At 38.8% G+C, this 26,112-nt stretch overlaps 1 protein-coding gene across 1 annotated transcript in view; it reads right to left on the bottom strand.

The window, feature by feature from the left end:
* Positions 1-11,006: 11,006 nt before the first annotated feature.
* TBCA (tubulin folding cofactor A) overlaps positions 11,007-26,112 on the bottom strand; it is a 26,187-nt gene continuing 11,081 nt past the window's right edge. The window contains exons 2-4 of the mRNA XM_071580907.1: positions 22,287-22,392; positions 14,185-14,271; positions 11,007-12,140 (exon numbers count right to left, since the gene is read on the bottom strand). Coding sequence (XP_071437008.1) covers positions 12,060-12,140; positions 14,185-14,271; positions 22,287-22,392 — 274 coding nt within the window. The 3' untranslated portion in view covers positions 11,007-12,059. The remainder of the gene's footprint in view (positions 12,141-14,184; positions 14,272-22,286; positions 22,393-26,112) is intronic.

Raw genomic sequence — 26,112 nt, 5'->3', positions numbered from 1 at the left:
GGGGCACGTCTTGGTGTTTTGTCGTCTAATCAAGAAAAATGGCTTGCATATGAAATAAATAAAATAAAGGCCAAGGTATTTGTCATTCTTTGCTTATGCGCTTAGTAACTTAAATAGGGGATGGAATCTACATTTTGTTTTCATTATGGTGAAAAACATTTCACTTTTCAGCCCGATGCCTGCAATAGATATAAAGGTCAAGTTTCTTGATTAGGATAAAAGTCTGTGTGACATTAGCAAAAAATAGGGCAGGCTGTGCTTGTCAGCAGGGGAGAGGAGAGCCATGGGAGTGCTGTCGGCCCTGGACTGTAGACTTGTTCTGCTCTTCTACCTCATTTTTGTTTGGTTTGTATTTCTTTGGTGTTTTTTTTTTCTGACTACCTGTGTGTTTTCAGTGTATCAGTGTATGTAGAGCAATTAGTCTTAAGGCATTTATTACATATGTATGAATACATACATAATACACATCCCAAACAGTGTGACATTTGTCTCCCATTTTGGTACTTTGTAAAACAAATGGAGATGTGCCAGGGACAGGCAGACTCTAGTTCAGGATATGGTATTGGCAGTATTTGCATTTATGACTATAAAACCACATTAGTCATAGAGAGAGAGCTTTCTTGAAGTTTGGCTTTTTTTTTCTTCTAGGAAAAAATATTTTTGGGTTTTCTATGTTTGGTTCTGTTGGAAGAATTGAAGATCATGCTTTGGAAAAAAGATAAAGATTAACGGGAGATTCTGCTATTGGTTGGAAAAAGGTAGATGTTTTCTCAGCAAATATCCGAGTTGTTTGTTTGGATTTCGTTTTCAAACTTTCTGCTGTTTGCTTAATCTGTGTTCTTTTCTCTGAATTGATATAAACTCTTTTGCCTGCAGGTCTCTCTCCTCCTGGCCAGTGGTTGATAGTTTTGTTATGGCTTACAATGTTTGAAATTGGATATGCAAAAAGAAGCATCTGTGTCTCTTAAAGTTGTCTTGAATGTGGGACAGTGTTGTGGTTTGACCTCGGCAAAATGCCAACTGTTCACCACAGCAGTGCAGCCTCCCCCACCTGGCTCCAAACTTAAAACAGTAAAGCTTATGTGTTTACACAGAAAAGGGGAAATTAAAAGCTAAATGCAGTATAACACGCATAAAAGTAAAAGATAAGAACAACTTTCCGCTGCCTGCTGAAACGGCAGGTTCCGCCACTCCGGCCGCCCCAATAAGGCCAACCTCCCAAGATATACCTGGATAAAGAAACAAAGAAGCCAACAATAAAATGTTTACTTCCCCGAGATATAGTAGTGGTGAGGTGGCAGTGAGGCCTAGCTACTCCCAGAATATCTACAGCATGTCCTCTCAGAATGGCAGCCATGAAGAGAAGAGACAGAAATACCTCCTACACTCATTTTTATACCCCAGTTTGCATCATATGGTATGAAATATATCTTTGGTTGTTTAAATCAGGTGACAACCTGTCCCTCCTAATCTACATAGCACCTACCAAGACCTACTAAAACTAAGGCCTAAAACTACTACAGTTTTCTCATGTTTCAGCTGTAGCGAGGAATTGTACAAACCAAAACATAAGTCTTGTGGATTTCCCCACATTGAAACCTAGCTCTGTCCCTTCTCAGCTGAAAGCACATGTTATTGTTAGTAGATGTTTACTGTAAGCAGAGTGCCATGAGGTAAGCTGAGACTCAGCACCCAGAACTTTATATCCTCTTGTGAGAAATTTCTCCTTTTCTTAGAAGATGGCAATAACCTATGAAACAAAGGAGGTATATCAGAAAGGAAGGGTTTATTTTTAGCGTGGGCTGGATGCCTTAAACAGCAGGGGGTCTGGAAGCACACCCTGCATCCAAACCTTTTTGTAGTCTTACAGAGCCCTGCCTGTTTTCATCAGATAATGCATATTCTTCATCGGCTTGCCGGTCTTGCTGGAAAAGGTGCCTTCTCGGAGGGGAGGAGGTGTCATCTTCTTAATTGGCTGTGTTGAATTCTTCAAACGGGGTGGAGAGTCTTCTTTGTCCACAGAGCCTGCCACGTGGCAAAAGAGGCCTTTTTCTCCTAGATTTTGTTTCAGGTAGTTTGTAGTTTCCCTTCTGGCATCTGTAACAGTCTCTGATGCCAGGTCCAGACAGAACCTGGCACCTTACATTCTTCATGGTATGCCTATAAGTTCCCTATAAAATCAAAACAAAAACAATATAAAAAGAAAAAGAGAGCCCTGATTTGGTAAAGAATAAAAATGTCGTGTATTGGCTCAACTAATTTTGCTTGCAATAAGACTGTGCTGGTTTATTTCTCACACCCTGGTGCTGGGGAAGCTACAGCACAGAAAACTGGGGGTTTTTTTATGCTCTAGTTGAGAAGAAGGTAGCAAACTTTGTAATGGTCAAAACATACTTTATATGTTGGGAGAAATAGTGTGTTTGGGGAACTGCAGTACTATACAGAAAAAGTATTTTATTTAGCTGTACAGTAGTGATCAGGGATGAAATTATCAGAGCCCTGAAACCTCCTTTGCCTCCCTCATTGAGAGAGGAGGCCGTTGTGCTCATGGTCTTATGGTTGCAGCTGGTCTCACTGCAGGTGCCTCATCCCTTAGTGGCAAGCACTGCGGGAATTATACTTACCTGATTAGTAGAGACTTCCCATGAGCAGGGTGGAGCAGTAACATGTCACAAACCTGGTAAGTGCTGACTAGGTTCATCTTCACAAAGTCTGCTACAGGTGAATCACTTTCAGCTTAGAATAATAGTTATTACTTGGATGGGTAAACTTGTATGTCATGTCAAAAAAGAGTTTAGCATTGTAGTCACAGAAAATGTACATCATCATGGTAATAGTGGTATCTTGTAAGACTGGGCTGAAAAGAGGCCTTTTAGGTCAGTGAGTCCAGCAACTCTGACATAATTACTGCCCTTTTCATACTCAGATGGGCAATGTGAGAGTGGTTTTCAAGTTGAAGTATTTGGGGAGTTTTGTAGCATTGAAGGCAAGGGTAACAAAGATGGTGTTATTCATTTTCACCCTTTAAGGGTGAGAAACTAGAGAGAAAGTCATATGTTGGTGTGTCCAAACTGAGAAGGGAGAGAGAACCCAGTATAGGACTTGGTTGCTGATAATCAGCAAATCAAATCTGTGTGTGCAACGCTGGCCTCTCTGAATGTTAATAAAGTCCTGTTTCCTTCTTAGGCCACATCATTTACAGCTAATGAAGCAGTGAGGGGTCGTGAGAGAGAAAGCCCAGCACAGGGAATGGTGACATGCTGGGGGAGGAAACCTCCTTGCAAATGGCCTTTGTTAGTTCGGATGGCTCCCAGCTGTCTTCTGTCCTGTCTTCAGGGTATGCCTGCATTCTGCTCTGCAGGGAGAAAATTAGAGAGGCAGAGATAAAACAGCCTGATACAGTCAGGATGAGTGTGTTCCTTTTTGAACTTGGTGTTTGAAAACAGTAGTGGGCTCCTTCGACTTCTTATTGAGATTCCTAGTGGAAATAAGAGCTCAAAAGAGGCTGGTTTCTATGTAAGCAGTGGCAAAACTTCTCTTACCTCTTGTAGCTCAACAAGAAGCTGAAAGGGCGAATGTTTTGCCATGTGACATCTTTCTAATGTCTTTATCCTGCGTTGCAAAGCATGTTGTCCATTGTGATCATCTTGCCATATTTGTTTTCAGCACAGTGTATGTGCTGGACAGCTGTTGTGTTTTGGAAGGCAGGCTGTGATTCTCTCTTTGGCTTGAGGTATGCATTTGGATTCATCTTCAGCCTGTAGTCCAAGTCTTGGGCACACTAAATATCTGGCAATAGGCTTTTCAGCTCTTACTCCTTGTGGTAGTTTTGGCCTTAGTTTTAGCTAGGCTAGATTAAGGCCTTAATTTTAGTAGGCCCAGATAGTGTTATGTAGATGAGAAGGGACAAGCATCACCTGACTTCTCATCTGACATCAAAGCAAGTATAAAAACAGATGTAGGAGGTGCTTGGGGTAGTTCTCCTTCATGATCAGCTGCTTAGTGGACATGCTATCACGGTGCTGGGAGCCTTAGGCCTTGCCACCACTTCACTGCTGTTTGATTTGAGAAGTAAACCTCTTTTATTGTTGATTTTTTTCTCCTCTCTTGCCAGGTATCTCTTGGGAGGTGTATTCTGGGGTGTTTTGTAGCTGGAGTAGTGCAGTCTGCTTTATTAGGTGGGTGACTCAGTCTGGAGTTGTTGCTTCTTTTCACATTTGTATATATATGTTATATTGTATTCTGTTTTTAATTTACCCTCTTCTGAGTAAATATGAAAAAACCTTGCCATTGCAAGTTTCAGTTCCAGGGTTTTTTCCCTCTCTTCAAGGTTGAGAGGGGGAACCTCTTTGCCACTACATTCCTTTTCATCCTGCTCTCTCCTCTCCATCTGGGCTCTTGATCAGATTTACCACCATTGACAACCTAAGTTCTAGTGCAGAATAATTTAAAAAACAGGTAAAGATTGCAATTATCTTTTATGTGTTAATCTTGCAATGTGTGTGATTTTTCCATTAGGGAGTAGTTGCTTCTGCTTGGTTAACAATATTAACTATCTGTAATACAATATACTGCATATTCCTGGGATGATTAACTTCTAGGTTTAAAACTCAAGAAGTTCTGAAGCTTGTGTGCTTGAGTGTAAACTTAAGATGAAGTATTTTTTGCTGCTTTAGTTCAGTGTAGTTCACTTATGTAAGAGGACAGAAATACTAAATTGAAATAATCCTGACATCACCACTGGGAGAATAAACTTGAAACATTTAGGTTTAGGGTTTATTTTGTGCAAAAATGTAGTAAAGTTTGGAGGGACTAATTGATTTGCTGAATAAAACCAAAATGAAATCACGGTGTTCTTGCTAACCTGTTCCCAGTAGTGGTTTGCTTCTCTGCCTGGTAAACTAAGACAAAATACAGCTTATCTATCTGGCTCATCAAGCATCTGGCCAGTATGGGTTTTCCTTTTGCCTGCGAAGCTGTGGAGTATTCTCTATATTTTCCTGTTTGAATTTCATGATGGAGATGTAAATTTGAAAGTGGATTGTCTATTTCCGAAGGAACTCCATCTGAAGAGTAGAATATCTCTCTGGCGCTAAGCCAGCTATGAAGTGCTCTTAATTCCAGGCTGCTGATAACATTGCAGTTTTGTGAGTAAGGTTTGATATCTGGATGTCTAAATAGAGAGTATAGGTCTCCAATTTTTCATTAAAAATTTACACATGCTTTTCTGAAAGGTGCTGTGTTTGGTGCAGAAGGGACTGGAATACTCTGTTTATCACAGAATATTCAATCTTGGCAAAACTGTTGACCCTTCTTACCTTTCATCCTCATTTCTGTGATGTGTCTTGACATTGCTCTGGCAGTACTCCTTTTAATGGTAAGTTTAATGAAAGAAAAGTAGTGTCCGTGTCAGTTCTAGGCTCCTTTGAAGGGACTAATATTGAGGACGTGGGTCTGCCCTCTTCCCCCTAGCACAGGGAAGACCTAATGTGATGGCCTTTTAGATGCTGTCTCTGTAAAAGCTCAGTAATGCTCAGGAATGGACAGGGTTCACCAGCTCACTTTGTGTAGGCTGCTGAAGAGTGTATAGGTAATATTGATAATTACCAATTCAAAATTGGCTTGACCAAATCTACGGTCTGTTAGCTTTGGTGTGAAAATTGCTTCACGGTCATCAATCCAAAAAGCCTTTTTTTCCCCCACGGGGTCCATCTAATGTGCTGGGGGATACATGTGGAACTTCAGATGTCTTCAAAGTGGATTCTCATCAGTCCACATTAGCCAGAAATTGCCAGTTGACTCAGTATTTCTTGAATTGGTGGGTAGTGCTCTAAAAATAGCAAAGGCAAACAAATTGAGACTTTATCTCTGGATCTTTTAAAAACAAATTGTTTAAAGAATTCAGTATAGGTAGCTGGACATTTTGTGATATCACTGTTTAAAACTTTAGTTTCAGTTATACCTTCTTAATTTAAAAGTTAAGTTTACAGCTGTTTCAATTGCTTAATGAAGAATAACAGTTTGGTTTGTTGGGTTTTTTTCCACACTGTTAAAAAGGCAGCTTCCTCCCTTGTACTGGTTAGAGTTCTTACTGCAATCTTATTTGCAGGAGACAAATTGTATTTGATTTTTTCATGGAGGTGGGGTTCACCAGTAGGCACTGGCCATGATAAAGCCTTTGAGGGAGGAAGTTCCTTAACTCACTGATTTCCCTGGCAGAGCTTCCTAGTGCTCATCAAGAATTACTGGTATAGTTGTTTTCCCTCAAGTATTGGCTCCTGGCTTTTGTGGCTCAACATGTCACCCAGCTCAAGAGTGTGAGAATATGCTCCCTGCTGCCACCAGAAAGATGCAATGGTTTTTCCTGCATTTGAAGAGATTGCAGGAGTGTGAGGGTGTATCTTCACCCTGAGGAAAGCTGCATTCCTGGTCTGTGTGTTTCCCCGGGCTTCGTGCTGGTGGCAGGATGACTGCGGGAAAGACCCCTTGGTCAAGTCTGGTATCAGGAGCTGTTCTGGCTTCTTACAAATCCTGTGGTGTGCTGGGTGAGGCATTCAGACCTCCGTTTTCCAGGTTCACCATTGTTCAGTTTGATGCCTCCATGACATAGTGGTAAATACTGTGTAAATGACCCAAGAAAACAAAATGTAACACATTAGTCCTTTTATGGAGGCAATAATTTTTATACAAAAACATGAAGTTTATTTGCTATGTTGAAAATGGAGGACAACTTATAACATTGACAGATCTGATCAACTGGCTTTGAAAGATACTCTCTTAATTTACAAATGGAGTATTTTTTACTTATTTTTAACCTGCTCCTCTTGAAATGTGTAAAGCCATAAAAGAGCAGAAAGCCAAGTCACTAAAAGCATCCAAAGGAATTTATTTTCATAAACTAATCTACCCACTCACATTTATCTGTGTAAACTAATTACTTTTTTAATTAGATAGCCTTTTTGATTGCTTATGGAGAGTTCTGGTGAAATTTACCACTAATTATGCAGGGGCAGGAGGAGGCCTCTGGATTGTTAGGAAATATGAGAAAATTTTATTTCCTTTTGTTGAAATAGAGAGCAAGTAGTAATTGATACATAAATAATGTTCTTATTTTTTTCAATTTCAACCTATTCAGCCTCTGTTAACCTTATTAATTGAGGCTTTTTCTGGGGGTTATTGAGTTTTTTTGCATCTAATGTGACATCTACTTCAGAACAATAAGGAAACAAAACTTTTGTAAAGTTGAAGTTTTTCTTTTTTCTGTTAAAAGTAATGTTTATGTTGAGTGGTTTGAGATTTTGGACATTGGTGATACTTGCCCTGAAATGCTGGATCTGGGATGTGCTAGTAAATAATCTGTGAAGTTCAAGAGCTGATTTTTGCACCGTGGTTGAAAATTTGTATTTAGAAAAATGGGGGGAAGGTGGCAGTTTTAGAACCCTTTTGCCACCTCCTCTGAAGTCCTAAGCTCATCATTTGGAATTATCATCTCTGTTACATGTAATAACAGAGCACAGCAAAGATCACACATGGAAGAGGGAGAACCTAGAAGCGGCTGTTTTCTATTCATGGTGTCCTTATAAAGAGTGGGTACTCTTGAGAGATCAGATGGGAGAAAGGTTGTTAAGACAGGCCACAAATGACATGTTTTCTTCTCTTTTCCCCCAAGTTTGTAGTCCTGCTCTGAGTCTGTATGAAGGGTGAGACTTTCAAAAAGCTTTGCTACTTCCCTCATAGTTGCTTCCAGCAGGCCCTGCAGTTCACTTCTTGCCTTGCAAGTTCCATCCTGATTTCAGCTTCAGTTCAAACTTCTGGCCTCTTATCTTTGCCCTGAACAAATTGCTTGTGCACAAAGTGAACACCAAATAAGATAACAAGTGGGAATTTAAGGTATTTTTGACATTGCATTAGTGGTTAGTATTCAGAAATTTGAATAGTAAATGGAAAGCCAGACAAAATTACTTCATCTGGATTGTCATCTAGTCCTTACATTAAGGAGGACCATTTTCAACTTCTTTGAATCCTTGTAATGTGCAGTCAAGATCTGAAAGGTCTGGCATGACTGAAATCCTTTCCTTTGAGAGGGCTCTGGAGGACACCTCTGCACTGTAATCAGAGTAGTTCACTTCAGCTGTGTCACAGATCTTTAATATTTTTGTCTGAGGGGATAAGAGCTGCTGAGATAAGGACATTGTCCACCTCATGATGCTTTTACCGAACGTGTGAGGCAGAATCAGCTGTCAGTGTATCATGTGTGACTAAGCTGCCTGGTCAAGAGAAGACCTCTAGGAAGGCATCTCTGACAGACTCCCTGGGAAGTCTGTTCTAGAGCTTCGTCTTAGTTGTTTCCTAATGGGGGAACCCTTCCAAACTTTTTCTCCGTCATTGTAACTGAAGCTCATTGCATCTTACTCTTTCTGCCAAGCAAAAGTTTATTACTTTCCCCCAAAGCCTTGTATATGCTTGAAGAAGAATTATTGCCACCCTCAGTATTTTTCGAGGCTAAAATGTCTGTATTAGTTCCTTGTTTTGCAGAGCCAGTTTTTGGTCTTTTTAGTTTTCCCTGTTTTCCCGTGAATCTTTCTTATTTGCTCATTCCTTATTTGTTCATTCCTTTAGCTGTAGCTTCAGGCTGTGATAATGCTTCTAGATGAAGCCTTTCTAATAGGAAGGGGAGTGTTAGGGTTGTTGTTATGTCTAGTGAGGTAAGCTAATGCATGGAACTCACAAAAATTCTTATATTTCAGAAATGTTGTCTACCTTTTCCCGTATTTGTGGAGTAAAAAATTGCTGCTACCATGGATAATTTTGCTTTTTTTCTTTATTTAAGTATGTCCTTGCTGAATGCAGTTTTTATAAACTTTCTCCAGTCTGTCAGAAACCTTTTCATTCTCCTTGAAGATATTGCACACCCTGTATCAACTATTAAATACACACACTTTCACTTCTTTTGTCATACAGGTCAGTTGGACAGAACTGCATTTTGGGGTGATCAGACCATTCAATTGTAGTAGTAAATTCTTGGTAATTGCACAGTCTTAAGAGGCTGTGCAGCTACTTATTGTACTAATGTGACAATTCTGAAGGCCTCAGTCTATTAGGAATAAGTACTGCCCAGTTATTTGGCACTTCCCTTGATCTGAACCTCTTGGCTTGCTTGAGTTAGACCAAGGACTTAAATTCTATTCCCCCACACCCCCGAGTGTTAGAATGTAGATTTGACTGAGCTCAGTTGAAAGGTTTCATCAGAGATGTAGCCTGTGGGTTGCAGAAACAGAGCAGCTCTGTGTAGCTTATCCTTTATGTGGATTTAACCCAAAACATCTATGTACAGTTAGCTCTTTCCTTCTCTTAAAGGATGCTGGAGTCTGAAAACATTCTGCTGTCCTCTTAGACACTTCCAGAGGCATCCAGACAATTCCAGGTGTGAACATACCTTGATTTTCATCAGTTTTCCTTCCTACAGAACTAAAGTAAGCAATTTTCTGCAGAAAGGACTTCACCCAACCAGCCTATGAGGTTTATAGTGAAGACCCTTTATTACACACAGCACACAGTTTATATAGGGTTAAAGCTACATCTCATTTGCTTAAAAGAGTCTCACACCACCATGCTACAACCCTTAATTGGTTATAATCCATACCTCACAAGTCCATTGTTTATATTATTTTATCCTGGCTGTTTTCATGCACCTGCAGAGTCCTGTGAGAACCTACTGTGTGAATCCTTGGAGAGTAACCTCCTCCCTACCAGTCAGCAGCAGCTGAGCTCCTTGCTGCTTCTAGCTGATAGCTAAATCTCACAGGGTTTGGGCAGGCTGGCTTCAGTCTTACAGGATTTTATATAGATCTGAATTGCTCACTTGTGATTTTTCTGTTGCTACACAGAACATGCTTGTCTTTTGGAGAATTTAGTGATAGGGAAGATGCAAGCTTGAGAAACCACTCTGCCCTGGAAACTACTGCACCAAGAAACTTTTCCCAGGAGTTTATGTGGTAGCTATGCAGTACCACGTGCCTTTAACTGTAACTGCCAACTGAAGCTGTATTACAATGCTACTTTCCTTCAACCACTATAGGTTACAGGGATAGGATCCCGTCAGATCTCGGAAGCTAAGCAGGGTCAGCCCCACATTAGTACTTGGATGGGAGACCTCCTGGAAAATGCCGGGTGCTGTAGGTTCTAGTCCTGTCACTGTCCAAGCTCACTCGGCCGTGGCAGATGAACCTCAGGACTGAAATGGTGGGGCCAGTTCTGCGCACGCTGAGCCTCACCTAAAAATCCACTGTGCAGGCTGGAAGGGCACACCCACGTGGGGACAGCCCTTCCCAAATCTTCGTTCGCGAAGCTGAGCCACACACACATAGGTTACACCTCTGTTTACCTTTCATACTGACCTGCATTTCTTGTGGTACTCAGCAACTGCACATCATCATTCTGTGGGCTTGTTTACCAGAAGTGTGTATTCTTTCTTCTGAAGAACAGTAGTTATTTTACATTGTTTTACCCGGCAGGCTCAACATCTCCCTACGTCTCCTCTTCAGCTCGGCATTTATTCACCACACTCCACTCAATGGCTGCAAGCAAAGAGTTAATACCAGGCTGACTGCAGTTTGTCAGCTAAGAAACGTGATCTGCTCTGTACACTCCAGCCACCTCTCCCACTGAAGGTCCACAGAAGAAACTGGCTGAAATGAATGTGCAGAGACATGTTTTCCTCAATTCATTTGTGCTGCGAACTGGGGCATGCCTAGGACACAGTGCTGGTACCAAGGTATGTTGTGTGTTCTCTTGTAAACAATAGTGTCACAGAAGATTGCACCTCTTAGCCCTGCCAGGTACTGCTCAAGAGACACTTCAAAAGTCGATCATTCTGCAGTCAATCAGACATCTTTTGGTGTTGATCATCTGTCAAAGCAGCACTTCAGAGTGACGGGGAAGCAGACTTACTACTCCCTTACTTAAGATACACAAATAGAGGTACTGAAACAGCAGTTTACTCCAACTCAGGCAAATTAACAAAAAATTTTATTGAGTATTCAATATAGCACCACACAAAAGATACACTGTGCTTTGTGTTGGCTTTAAGGAACACATCAGAGCACTTTCAAACTACAAAAACTAATGTAAAAAGCTTTCTTGTTTATCACTTACAGTTTGCTGTAGAGAAGCTACTCTGAAAAACCCCACAACATTTGTACACAATGTTTTAATGCTTTTCCAGGCAGACAAAATGTTATTCTCTCACCCATTAGCTCTTTCATGTACTGGGGCATGAGCTTGGATCAAAATCTCACTTAGGACATCGTGCTTTCAGGAAAAACATTCAGTTTGAAATTCTTACTAGCAGGTGGAACAGACAACATACTAGTCACCTGCTAAATTCTGTTTCTTGAAAAGTAACAGAATTTTTGATCAGTGGTAATTGTGTGGATTGGGCTCTATGAGTCAATCCAAGTCAAACTGAGAGAGATTTGGAATCAGCTTTTAATTTTATCTTGGGCTCAAAGATAAACAAAAGGTGTACATTACTTGATAAAATTACAGAAAAATTGCATCATAGAAAAAAGATGGGTAAACTGTGAAAGGTCATGTAGTCCATCTTCTCTTTCAGTAGAGATTGTTATGCTATAATGGCTTGAAATTATTTCAAATATAAGGTGCTTGTAAAGCCTGTATCAGGGGGACAGAACTAGATGGAACCCTTCCAACCTAAACCATTCTATGATGCTGTTTCATTGTGAAGTATCTGCTGGTCCCTCACATAATCAGACTTTATTTCTTAGCCTGAATTGTTAATATTAGCTATTCCACTTAAATTAAATGGGCTTTATTTTTCCTTTTTGTAATTGAGGTGAACTGGAAACATACCTATTGGACTGAACATGGAACACAGAAATGTTTCAGAACATCCTTTATTTGATGCATCCTGCAGTTAAAGAAAGGCCAGTTTGCATAAAGGGAACCTTAGCAAGTCAACAGTAGTGGTAGAACATAGTAAAATGAAAGTGTGGAATGGATCTCGTGCTAATGCATATAAAGAGAGTACTGGAAAACTACTAGGCTTCCAGCTTCACTGACTCCAGTATGGAACGTGCCTCTTTATACTCTTCAGCTTCTTCCAATTCTTTTTCATTTTCCTGGAATCAAAAACAACATTTTTGAGTACTTTGAAAATAACTGTTATGTGATTAAATTTGAGAAGGTAACTACGGAAAAAAAATGGTAACAACAGTTGCGAAGGCTGAGATACTCAACCACGTTTTTGTCTCACTGGCAGCCTTTCTTCCCACACCTCTCAAGTGGATAGGGACTGGGGGAGCAAAGTCTCTCCCACAGTAAGTAAAGATCAGGTTCATGACCACCCAACAAGATGCCTCCCAGAGTCCTGAGATAACTGATGTAGTTGCCAAGCGTCTCTCCATGATAATTATAACTATGCGACTCCATGGCAGTCAGGTACCGTCCCTGAAGTCTGGAAAAAGGGAAATACCTATCTAGACTTCATGGTACTGCACAACCTCCTTCTCTCTAAATTGGAGAGATGGATGTGAATCTCAGGAGGTTTAACAAGGCCAAGTGCAAGATGCTGCGCTTGGGTCGGGGCAGCCTTCAGTATCAATACAGGTTCAGAATGAAGGAATTGAGAGCAGCCCTACAGAGAAGGACTTGGGGGTGCTGGTGGATGGAAGGCTGGACATGACCCAGCAATGTCCACTCACAGCCCAGAAAACCATTTATCCTGGGCTGCATCAAAAGCAGTGTGGCCAGCAGGGTGAGGGAGAGGATTCTGTCCCTGTTCTCTGTTCTCCTGAGGTCCACCTGGAATGCTGCATCCAGCTCTGGGGTCCGCATCACAGGAAGGACACAGACCCGTTGGGAGAGGGTCCAGAGGAGGGCTACCAAGACGATCAGAGGGCTACCAAGATGATCAGAGGGCTGGAGCACCTCTCCTATGAGGAAAGGCTCAGAGAGTTGGAGCTGTTCAGCCTGGAGATGAGGCTCTGGGGAGATCTTAACAGCACCTTCCAGTACTTAAGGGGGAGCTTACAAGAAAGATGGGGACAGACTTTTTAGAAGGGCCTGTTGCAATAGGAAAAAGGGTGATGGGTTTAAGCTAAAAGAGGGCAGATTCAGACTAGATGTAAGCAAGAAGTTTTTTACAGTGAGGGTAGTGAAACACTAACAGGTTGCCCAGAGAGGTGGTAGGTGCTTCATCCCTATAAATATTCAGGATGGGGCGCTGAGCAACCTGATCTAGTTGAAAATGTCCCTGATTATTGCAAGAGGGTTGGACTAGATGACCTTTAAGGGTCTCTTCCAACCCAAACTATTCTATGAAATGAGGGATACGCAGTTTTTGAAAAACACAAGTTTTATGTGACTCAAAGCACAGGTAAATTCTTTCATCCTACTTAAGGTCAAGGATAAGGGCTGTTATATGCAAGTAGATTTGATGTGTGCATACCTTTATTTTATTGTGTTAAATATTTAAAACCAAGGAACCAATAAATATAAACCTCAGATCAAGAGTACTCAGGAAAAAGCTTAAGTAGACTGACAATTGAAAAAACACACTATGATACAGTAGATTTTAATAAAAGCACTGAAAGTGAGCTAAGCAAGAAAGCAACACTTGAAGACTTCCAAGGTCTTCACAACAGTAGCAACTGCCGCCACTCCTGAAGTTTGCAGGGCACACTGTACATCGATAGCACCATTTCTGCGTGCCACTGAAATCTAGGCTGGCTAAGTGCGAAGTAACTAGTTGAATGACAGTGAACCCTAAATCCTGCCAGGTACTGAATATTTATTTTGGAAAACAGTAGAGGCAAGAGACCTGAAAATAAGGTACCATGAGTTTTCCATTAAAAAAGTATTTACATTTTAGCCATCAGTTTACCTGGGGCTTAATTTAGGGTATATATTTTTAGCCTCACATTCCCTCAAAGACTGTTTCCACTATTCAAACACACAGAGTTTTGACAGACTGAATACCAAGTCTGCAAAGACATTTATCTGAAGTGAAATACTGGTATGTTACAGGATTCTAATCTTGGAACCTATAAAAAGTAAATCTTCAGTTTTAATTTGCTGCAGTTGCACTGCAGACAACCATGTTTATCCAAGTTCACCTCGGAACAGCAGCACCTCTTAATCAGTGGGGTGTGGTACTGTACTCACTAGTAGCTGAGTAAGCTCTGCATGTGCAACTTCTAGTCTGCGCTGACAGTCCGGAATCATCATTCGTGACTCTTGTAAGATCTCAATCTGTGAAAATTAGAAGCCAGTGAAATAAGAATGTATTCCAGATAGAAACATTATTTTTTAAGGTAAGTTTTTATTCTGAAAAATCAACAGTCCAGTCATTATCTAGGAACTTCAAAGCAGTTGCACCCATTTTCTGAATAGGCTTTTTTATCAAAAGACACTCACTTAGCATAATTGTTTAGAACTCTGTTCATGTACAGGACATTTCCATTTACTCCATGCTTCATTAAATACGAAGTGCAAGAGAGTATTTAGAGTAACTTTTTCCGTAGCAAAAAAGTACTGCCTGGTAAGGTTTACATACAGCATTTGTTAAAAAGTCTATTTAAAACAAACTTTCTCCTGCTGTCATCAAGCAGCTTCATCCAAAATGGGATCAGCTGGTTATATAAATATCTCCTGCATCTTTTGGGTAATAAAGAAAAAGAGTGTTCAGATAATACCCCATAGAGATAATTACTGCATGAAAAAAGTTATTGAGTTATTGATCACATTGTGTGCAGACTGCAGGAGGCTGTGAGTGAAAGACAAAGGTAAAGAAAAATGAAAAGCAAAGACCAGCAGGCTCATATTTTTGATGCTTATCATGCATAAAAAGTTATTACTTATCCTTGTGCTTCATTTTAGGAGAAAGATTATTCTCACCATGCACTTTGAACAAAATTACTAAACTGGCACCCTACTGAATCTGAAAATCCTGCCACCTCCTAAAGAAAACAACTTCAGTCTTAAAACATGGAACATTTATTTCATGGAACGTTTCTGGATCTGAAATCCAACCATTGAGAAGAAAAGGTATACACATTTGTTCAGTAATGTTAGATCTATTTAGAAATGAAATCTGTTAGATATTTAAATATGAAATATCTTCTACACTCAGGCTAACCTGCAACATAAGACATTCCCTTTAAATGGCTTACTTCACTCGGTTGTTCCTATGCTGTATTGTCCTTTTAGCATTAGTGCTGCTGTATCAAAGGCTCATGGTAAAAAGGATGTTAAGCTAAGAATGTATTTATGCATTCAGGAAAGGCTTCTGTAGTAAGACATTATCACCATGTTTTTAAGTGTCATGTATTTAAGTTCTTAGATCAAGTCGGTTTTGAGAGAAAAAACTTGGTTTCTAGTTATACTTTCATCAGTGAATGTGACACCCACAGAATGAGGTGTGCCATAAACTACAAGCCTTCTGCTCTATGTAGTAGAAACTTGTTCTAAGGAATACACATAAGAGTGAGAATATCCAATAATTACTTCCTTGAGCTAGCACTGCTAATTGTTTGTTGTAAAGCTGGTAGATGATAGGAAAAGTAGTAACTTGTTTGATATGTGCCACTGGATAAGCAATCTGAGAAGGTATATAAATCTAGAATCTCTAAGCTGTAGTTCTGCTGGATCTAAGAAATGAACAGATCTACCCCAATCATTCTGTTCAAAACAGCATTTGCTCCAACAGGGTACCTGAGTTTTATTTACATTTGCCTCCAGCTATGCAATAATAAATAAAAATCAGAAGGATGGAAAATCCTGGAACTACATAGATGCGAAAGTTGGAGACTAGAACAGGAATTTTGTGGAACTGGTATTACTTAACCTCTGCATAAACCACATTTTACAAACAGTGCTCATAATGCCACTACAAATGTACATAATAAAGCAAAGTCAAAAACTCTAATAATTAGATAAGCTTTAGGACTGGTTTTCTTCAAATTCTATCAAAATTCTCTCATACTTTCTGACTGAAGGGTGACAGGAACCATAGTCACTACAAGGGCAGGCTCTGCGACCACTTCTGTCTCTTTGACATGCACTGCAGCTACTCAAAATCCAGTGACCAGCACCGGGGCCACTCAAATTCCAGCTAAGGACTATAGTTTAAACCCAGGCAGCAAACAAGTCCCAGGCAGCCACTTACATGCATCCCTGCCCTAGTAGGGAGGAGAATCAGAAATAAAAAGTAAACCTCATGGGTGAGGTAAGAACAGTTGAATAATTGAAACAAAATGTTGTAATGAGAGCGAGAGAGAGTAACAGAACCCAATAGGAGTAAGTGATACACCATGCAATTGCTTTACCAACTGCTGATTCCCACTCCATCCCCAAGCAGTGATTGGCATCTCCCAGTCAACTCTCCTTGTTCTATATACTGAGCGTGATATTCCAGGGTATGGAATATGCCTTTGGCCAGTTTGGGTCACCTGTTCTGACTATGGTACCTCATGGCTGCTTGTGCACCTGTCCTCACTAGTAGAGGACGAGACACCAAAAAGTCCAAACAACTAAAACATCAGTGTTACCAGCATTTATTCTGATACTGAAAAACCTGCATTGTACCAGCCACTAGGAAGAAAATTAACTGTATCTCAGCTGAAGCCAAGACAGTATGTCACAAAGGAAGAAATAATGTGAAGCTGATCTAACTTTGCAAGAACTATATCTGCAAAGTATCTGTGAATGACAATGCCAAACAGAAATATTAAAAATTTGAAGTAAACAGAAGTGCATCTAAATACAGTGTTTAAGAGAAAAGCAATAAAGCACAAAAATGAGTACAGAGAAAACAAACTGAACTTGTTGTCAGTTAAGTGCACACAAGGCCAAAAGCTATTGTGGCCACAGAGAAGATGTCATCCCCTTTCCTTTCAGTGTACTGAAAAAAGCCAGTTAAACAAATCTCTTCAACCCACCATGTTTCTAGTCAGTTGACTTTCAGGACTGAAGCTGTTTCTACTAAGGGAACAGATGTTTGGAGTATTTAAAAATAAAGCAGTTTCCTTGGATGTGATGGAGCTCTTTAACTATTGGGTGTAAATAGCCTACCTTACTAAACATGATTTGGATTTTTTAGAAATTGGATCAGATGTCTGAAGACCTGATGTGCACAATGCACAGCCTGGATAGCCTGCAGTCCGTTTTCCAATAAATTTCAGACTGCAATGGCAGGTAAGACAGAACAGATGCAAACACAGATCCACGCACCATTTGCTTAGGTGGAAAGGCACCATAACTAAAATATAAGCACAAAGGCCAAACCTGTGAGAAACAGCTGAGAAGGGTAATGACCAGACTTTAAACTTGCATTTTTAGCAGGTCCCACAATGCTATTATTTTAACTTTGGGCATATCAGAGCTGCTTACATCAGGCAGATTCTCTACTTTTTGGATCACCCAAGCACTTAGGCTGAACCAAATTTTTGATAATTTAATAATACAGTAAGTATTACTGCATATGAGTGCTGATACCTGTAACAGGATGCAATTTTGCTCAGCCTGACATGCATTGTATTAGTGGGGATACCAGTTTTATTAGATTGTTTTTTTTCCCCTGCTTACCCACATCTAACCAAGAGATTCAGAGATATGCAAATAATTTTAAAACAACAAGAAGAAATTATCTATATGGCTCTCTGTCCTTCCTTGCTTTTAGAAGGACAGCCTGACTGTGTCACAGGGTATAGAGGCAGTATTGTTTCACATGACAGAACAGGTGTTCTAAACAGAAGAAATAGGCTAAAAACCATGATAAATGTAAACTATTCATATGTGTACCAATTATATACACACACACATGAAGATACATTCCAGCTGTTAAATACTGTCACATAGTCACTTGTTCACTGACTATTGCACAGACAATCCTAACAGGATGGATTACTCAAAGACAGTAAACAGGAAAAGAAAAAGACATGCAGATAATTGCTTGCCAGGACAAGTACTACTGGTTTAGACTACTTTCCATCAGAAAGTAAAACACTTGGAATCTATTGACTAATTACAGTCGTGTCTGATGGAAGGATAGAGACCAAAAAGAAAAAAGGCAGTCTCTAGGTACCACAAACACCAAAGGTTCCAGAATTAGTAATGAGATTGTAGCACAAAATAGTCATGCTAAGGTTACTGGTTGGGTAATCAACATATTTGTAACTTAAATCAAAACCATTGTATTACCTCTTGCCTCACTGGTAACCAGGGAATATTATCAGGTCAGAATGGTGGCATGGGGACACAGGCAGTAGTGCAGCATAGGATGATACAGGAGGAAGCTTGAGCATAGGGATGGCAGGAACTCAAGAGGAGATAAAGCATTACGGTGAATATGGGACAGGGAAAAAAAAACCCAAAATGCACACAAGAACTGTGGGAAACCCAGTTTTATTAATTCTACTTTCTTTGAAGCAACCTGCCTGGCCTGAAAGAAGCTTGAGCAATCCACAGGACAGAAGAGCCACATGACAGTCTGCTGTAGGCAAGCTGTCAAAAAATTGATCCAAAGACTCCTGAAGCACCTTGAAGGAAACGCTGCAGTAAAGAACTGGAGAATACTCTTCTGTTTCTACCGTGCTTGAATGTTTCAAGAAATGGCCACTTGTCAAGATAAACCACCTACCACTTGTAGCACAAAAGCTGAAGGAGGAGCAGAAAACCCTCAAGATCTAATACTTTGGTATTTCAAATCAGTTTTCTCTGCACTCCTCCCAGGTGATGGCTAATCCTGTTTCTTCTGAAGTGGATCACATTAGGACATAAAGTCTGTAATTCAAGAGCTACTTAAACCTGCCTAGATAAAAAGGAAAACAGTCTTTGGAAAACATAAGGCAAAAAGATCACAGTAATGCCTTTTTCAGCATTTGGTTTCTTTCAGAAAGTTTGAAACTAAACTTACAAAACAAAGTTTGAGAGCATTTTTGGTATCAGTTCTATATTAGGAGTATTATTCTGTACTTAGTCCAGAGAATTCCAAATAGTTGGCTTTTTATGAAACAACATGTGCTTGTTAAGGATACTGCCCAAATACATGTGGAGGAGCTTACACCCTTCACCAGCATTTCCACTGCCTCTTTAACTGTGCATCTAGAGATAGAGCTCATACCATAGTTCATACTATGAGATCAGGTATTCTTAAGGGGAAAAGATAATGAAAATAATGAGGTGGATGTGAAACTGTACATTTCTTCTAATCTTATTCTACTTGGTTGGCCAGAATGAAACTTTGAACTTCAAAAGAGCAAAAAACACAAAAAGCCAACTGAACTAACCAAAATATTTCTTTGAGGCTAGAAAGGCATCCAAAAATGAAAAAGTTATAGAACATTATGTTTCTTTCAGCAAAACCTGCTCCAAGATTAGCAGCAAATTATCATCTTCCACAACTATTTTGCAAAGTAGTATGTATTTTTTCCAAATGTATTCCTTTTTAGCTGTTTCAGAAGATACTCTTTCACTCAACAAAGAAAGATAAACATTGCAGTTTTCACTAATAATTGGAAAAAATTGTGTATTAGCAAGATATGTATATTTTTATGTACTTTTTGGAATGCAATTCTATGTAAATTTCATTGGATTTTTAAACAATGTAGACATTACATTACTCGAGAAGTAATTTGGAATAGTAGAATAACTTAAAAATAGCCCCTATCATGTATCAGTAGAAATGCTGACAGTTAACAAAATCACCAGAGTATGTCTGCAGAGAGGAAACACTGAGATACGTCACATCTTTCCCACATCTCAGTATAAAAGCATGAGCTGTGAAAAGATGTCTGAATACAAGACCCATCATCGACCACAGAAATACAGAAAGTTACCAGGTCCTATTGTTTGTCTGCATCAAATGATACTGTGAAAAATTTGTTAAAGTAGTGTTATGAAGTTCTCTGTAAAGTCTTCACATATTGAGAGTTATTATAACTGTGTAGAAACCAAGGCTTCCTTATGAAAAAATCCACAGGGAGGTAGAACTGCACTACTTGCTGCTACCAGTGATGAGTTCAGGACCCTCCGCAGAAACTATAAGCAGAATTTACACCTGGTGGAAAAAATCAAAAGTATTTTATTATTTTGTTACTATATTGAAGTCTTCTTCTACCCTCCAATGGAATCTTGCAATTATTATCTTGGTCAGCATCTACCAGCACTACAAGAAAACTGTCCTTCTTTTGTTTCTCTGATATAAGCAGGTCTTTCTGGACAGTGCGGTGAAGGCCAAGCATCTAACACTGCCATCCACTCTGCTGCTCACTGCCTCAGCTAGAGAACACCTGAGTCCACAGGCTGCCCCGCTGCACGAGTTAGAAGAAAAATACTGAGTCAAACCCCATTTTTCAACAAAGGGACACACCCTAAAGACTTACATGTACTGTAGGAATGGCATTATCCACTTTCAAGTAAAACTTTCCATATTCACTTCAGTACTGTAAAAGCCTTGTGAGTTGTAACTAGAAAGCTAAATGAAAATAGTAGTGCATGAAGAGGAGGTAATACTTTTAAGCATCTTTCCATGACCTGTCAATTGATTTGTGTTTTTCTTATGTGTATATATATGTATGTATATGATTTAGCTAATACTTCAGCTAAAGTAACAGTTAAAACCATTCTTGTAGTCTCAAATGATTGAATGCATTCCCATTATGTTACTTTTCATTGACTATTAGACTACAACTGTATTTTAAGAGTCATCCAGATTAGAAATTATTAACTAAAAGCAATTCCTAAAATATGTAACTGCAGATACTTTTCCTGAAAAAATCTCAGTCTTAACTCTGTCCAAAATATGGTTCTGAGCAAACTCCTGGTATTATATAACTTTCTTTAAAATAACAGATTTGATCCTATGAAAAATGTGTATGTTCTTTCCAAGCCTCTAGATTTTTAACAGCATTAAGATATTAAAAAATTTCAGAATGCAAAGTGCACTAAATGAATAAGAAATGAAGATGTTATTGGAGGAACTGGTTGCTTTTGAAGGGGATCAGGCCATTTTGGAATGAATGAAGACTTTTCTTTGAAGGCTTTTGTCACTGGTCTCTGACAATACCTTCGAATAGCATGGAATATTTCATTTCAGCAGAAGTTCACACCCACTGTTGGTTTTGACTTTGATATCTTGCAAGTCACTGTGGAAATACCATGGTGTAGTCAAATAATCTGATGAATGGGCGACACTAAAAATGGGAATTGCATTCATTACTTCTTGTTAGCACCAACAGATCCTCCGAAAGGCTCCTGTTTTGTAGGATCTTCAAGTCTCAGTCTGTGGTGAGGCAGAAGACAGCTCCGCTCTATAAATACAATTCTTGGCTTGTATACTAATTCTTTATTTTTATTTCATTCCCTTGGCATAATGAAAGCAAGGCAGGATGTAGACATATGAACTAAAACATGAATTTACTAAAAAAGTTGGTTTAGCTTGCTCTGAAAGTACTTTCTCCTATCTTTTGTTAATTTTATATTTGAGTTTTGTTTAACCAATTCTTCTGTTGTTTAAAAATGAAGATAGCACACCAGTAGGTTATGTTGTGTAACACAGGCCATCAGACTGTTAAAACAAGTGAAATTAATTTACAGTTTTGGTTTCTGAGATTTCAAAGAAAACATCCAGGAAACACTGGGGTTAAAAAACATAGTGAAAAGGTGACACAGTGATAATACGGACATTTCACACTTCTGTAAATAAACACAAATCTCCCAAACTCCAGCTTCCTCCCAGTGAGAAGGAAATGTGACACTTCTTCCAAAAGGGTATGTACCAACTGTCTGCAACCATTATCCTTGTGGGAAACCGTCCAAATAAAAATGTAATCATACTGTGTTAGTGACACTAAACCATATTCTTGAGCAGATGAAAATTCAACATGTCCCCTCTGGTCAGTGACTTCACTACAAATTCAGCAGCTCCTGGGAGGAGGTGCACACCTACACTTGGTTTACCTATATCCATCCATACAGGTTCTTGGTATTTCTGAGGAAGAGTTCATGATGGCCTGAGACACTGTTCATGACTGACAGCCATCCTGACACAAAGTAATAAGTAATCCATATGCAGTGGCCTAATAATTTAACAGTTTAAGGAAGTTTCTTCAGCCGCTTATTATGACTTTTTTAATTGACAGGATTTTAGTCTAGTATTTATATAATATGAGTCTGGGGAAATGTTCAGGAGATTTTTCTATTTAAGGATGGTTATGATTAAATGAAAATGAAGAAGGATTTTATAAAACAAGTTCTAGGATAGTTACCTGCTTCTTAATTCCATAATCATCACATGCTTCAGCTTTCATTTTTTCAATCTTTTCTTCTTGCTGTTTTGCTTCTTTTTCATACATAACTTTTTCTTTTGCCAACCTGCAATTAAACCAATTAACTGTGTTAATCTGATTACATTACACTATAGAAGTCCTAAAGCCACAGCAGAGGTAAGATAATATACAATTTTATGAAAAAAGGCTCTTAACCACTGCAAAAAACTGCGTCTAGGAAATGCTGAATTCATCTATAATGTATAAATATTCTTATAATTTAAACTAGAAATAGTTTAAAGATTATTTGTGGGTTTATTTACATAGACTATCTAAAAAAAGCCTTGTATTGGTACTTCATTTCAAATGTTTCAAATTTCAAACAAAACAGAAAGTTGCCTCGTAGATCTGCATCAGTGCTGACAAAGATGGTAATTCAGAGAAGAAAGCTGCGTATCTCAAAACATTAGATGTCTGCAAAGACAACACCTGCCAGACCTTCTCAATATCATCCCACTTCGAACAGCTTTGCAGTTGACCTATACTGGCTGTTACAGTAACATGGTCTTTCCTTTTTCTCACTCACAACATCACTGCACCTGCATTATGAGATGAATGACAGACATCCTTCTCAGTAATAACTTTGAAAAAAGTTATCACATGTTAATGAAAGAAACAGCACTTTCAAGATCATCAGCTGCGACTCCCTAAAGTTTTTCTCCTCATCACTATATTTGATACCATTAAATGCATTATTTCCCATACTAGTTTTCATACAAAATAATGAAAAGGGAAATTTCCAAATTACAAAGTAGTCTCACAGTGTTCGTGTTCCTTTGAGTATTTTCTTCATTCACCTCGATGATTGATTGGGGGTTTACGGGCAAAAGTAAGTCCAAAAATTTACACTGTAACAGTTTTCTTTATGTCCTGTCTTTCAAAGGAAAAAGAATCCATCTTTTAATCTTAATAATGGACCCACACTTGGGATTAGAATGCTTTTTGCTAACTAGCATAGATTCAAGAGTAATGTCACTCACTTTTAAGGTCAGAAAAATACTAAGGTAGTTTAGTGTGATCCCCTGCATTAATTTTTAAATTGCAATTCCAGTATCAAACTGTAGTATTTGTTGTTACTGCAATTTTGCTATTCCATCTCCTATTTCAAAAGTTATGTTCATTAGGTGTATATTGGATTACAAAATACTAGCTTTGAACCAAAACATCTTTCAGTATCTGAAAAATAATGGAGTAATGTCTCATCAGCTAACTGAGGACCAGAACACTGAAATGCTACTGTGGACCTGAGACCATGCCAAAATAAAATCCTTCCCCAAACAAGAGTTAAAAACAAGATCAGCCTATAAAGATTGTTTAAGGAGACTTTAACATCCAGAGAACATAATCAGATCCAAGAAGCAAAGAATATATTATACAAATGAAAAGATAATAAATAAAGCTGTAATAGAGAGCTTCATGATCACATTAGTGCATCAGAGCAAAGTAATTCACAATTGGTCACAGTTAAGTACCCTACTGGAAGTGCTGAGGATGGACAGAATTCAACTGGGGTGACAAGAACCTTTTGTGAACTGAAACTGCCACAAAGGCACCACTGCTGTTGTATAGTGAGAAAAATTCCACAGAGAATATACTGATAATGCAACAGCAGGAATCTTCCCTGCTTTTGACAGAGTTTACATCATCATAAACTGTTTTGCTAAAACAGCCTGGAGAGGTGACTCCACAGCAGTTGGTGTAAGCTGGGCTGCGGTAACACGCACCTGACTGCGTTCCAACCCTTGTGGAGTCACACCTAAGGGAGGGCCTTCAGCCTTACAAAGCAGCTTCAGCAGCATGTGGAGCACGTACTGTATCTATTGACTAGGACAGTTTCTCCAAGTAAGCCAAGTACCAGCTTTGAGAAGGAGGACTGGGGAAAGACAGGAGCCTAATTACTAATAATAAAGACACTAAATCAGTGGCTGTAATTCCAACTACTGGAACTAGCACCAGTATTAGCATCAGCAAATATTGATTTAATAGAGGATGAGTTAATTGTTTGATCAAGGCTACCTGATTTCATTCCAGACAGTATTACTTGCTTTGCTACTTTTAGGTTCCAAAAAAGTTCATTCTAAGCAACCTGCGAGACAGATGCCTTTGTTTGAATGAGGGCTGCAAAATCCCTTGAGAGGCAAAGGAGAGAGGTAGGATTGAACATAGTCTTTATGCTGATTTGCTTACTGAAGTTTGAATGACATTAGAACTAAAAGCAGTCGTCACCCCTAAAGCATTTTTAATTATTTTAAATTTCAGCCAAAACAAAATGCTCAGTGCTTGTCATTACTTATGTGTTCACATTCACATCTCATTCTATACACACTTATTTTCAAACTGACTGTTAATTCAAGTTTGCATACTTTTATCAAACAGGAAAAGACTGCATGTGCTGGCCTAGCTTGGAATTAAATTTAATGTGAACCTTTGCCTACATTTCTCACATCTGGCTACTTAAGAATTGCATATATATTTATTTATATAGTTCTATTTCTGTAGTAACTATGTGTCAGAAGCAGAATTTGAAATATTCTGCTTTCAAAAAAAGGGACACAAGAAATCTGAAATACGAGCAAATTTTCTGTGACAAATTTTCCACTGTACTTTGTTCAATACTCAAAATTATCTAATTTAATGTTCCATTTATCATTCATAACATTGTGATGCTGATGTTTAATGCTATTAAGAAGTTCTGATTCGAAAATATTTCCTGTACTAGATCCTTCCTCTTGATGTCATGAAGCCATTTTTACTGAATATGTAGCTTGGGGAAATGCTAAATTAAACTGAGAACTTGCTTTCAAAAGGAAAGTGAGATTTCATAATGGAGAAATACTAACCCTTCATCACCTCTTAAAAATTTCAGCAGAAACCTACACAAAAATACCCATGTGATACTTTCTTCTCTTCTTCCTTCACCCTTTGACTATCTAGAAAATAGGCTGTGGGTTGGCTTTTTTGTTTGGTTGGTTTGGTTTTGTGGGGTTTTATTTTTGCTTGGTAGGCTGTGGGTTTGTTTTATGGGGTTTTTTTCCAAAAAAAGTGAATACTAAACCAGGATCTTTATATGTGGTGTGATCATACACAGTGAAGAATAGCTCAGCAGGCACCAGGAAAAGCCAGACTGTAATTTGCTGCATTTCAAGTACACAGGTTATTCACAGACGAAAAAACTTGCAATGATAAAAACCACAACAGGCGTAACTTTAACAGATTCTTCTGTGTCATATAAGGTATAGCAACTTTAACTTTTAACTGGAAGAATTCAAAATTTAGAATTAAAAAAAAGCAATCAATGCAAATTAGATCTTACCATAACTGCATACTACACACACACAGAGATATAATTTGTATATAATATATATATACAATTTATGTATCACACATATATGCTTGTTTATGTGAAATAATATTTTATTCCACAATAGACAGTTCCTTAAAACAGCGTCCTGTTTTTAAACAGTGTGGCACCAGGTATACATCTGAAACCCTCCCTACGGTGAGCCTTATTTCAGCTACACAATATCCTGCATACAGTAATAGTTCCGCAAATAAACCAAACATTTATCACCAAGAAGTTCTGTACATTGGAAGACATACTGTATTAAGAAATATTGCCAGCTCTGTGACCCATTCTAAGTCAGGAATCTAAATCTCAATTTTAGGAGCTGTTCTTTTTCTTCTCTTTGATAAAAATGAGCCTTTTTTTATAGTGGTCCTCTATAAAATGAACTTGGATGGACATAATTAGCAGAGAAAGGTACTC

This window comes from Pithys albifrons, chromosome Z (genome assembly GCF_047495875.1).
Source record: "Pithys albifrons albifrons isolate INPA30051 chromosome Z, PitAlb_v1, whole genome shotgun sequence".
In the NCBI taxonomy this organism is placed as follows: Eukaryota; Metazoa; Chordata; class Aves; order Passeriformes; family Thamnophilidae; genus Pithys; species Pithys albifrons.
The sequence above is the reverse complement of the archived record's forward strand: the minus strand, read 5'-3'. Positions and strand labels throughout refer to the sequence as shown.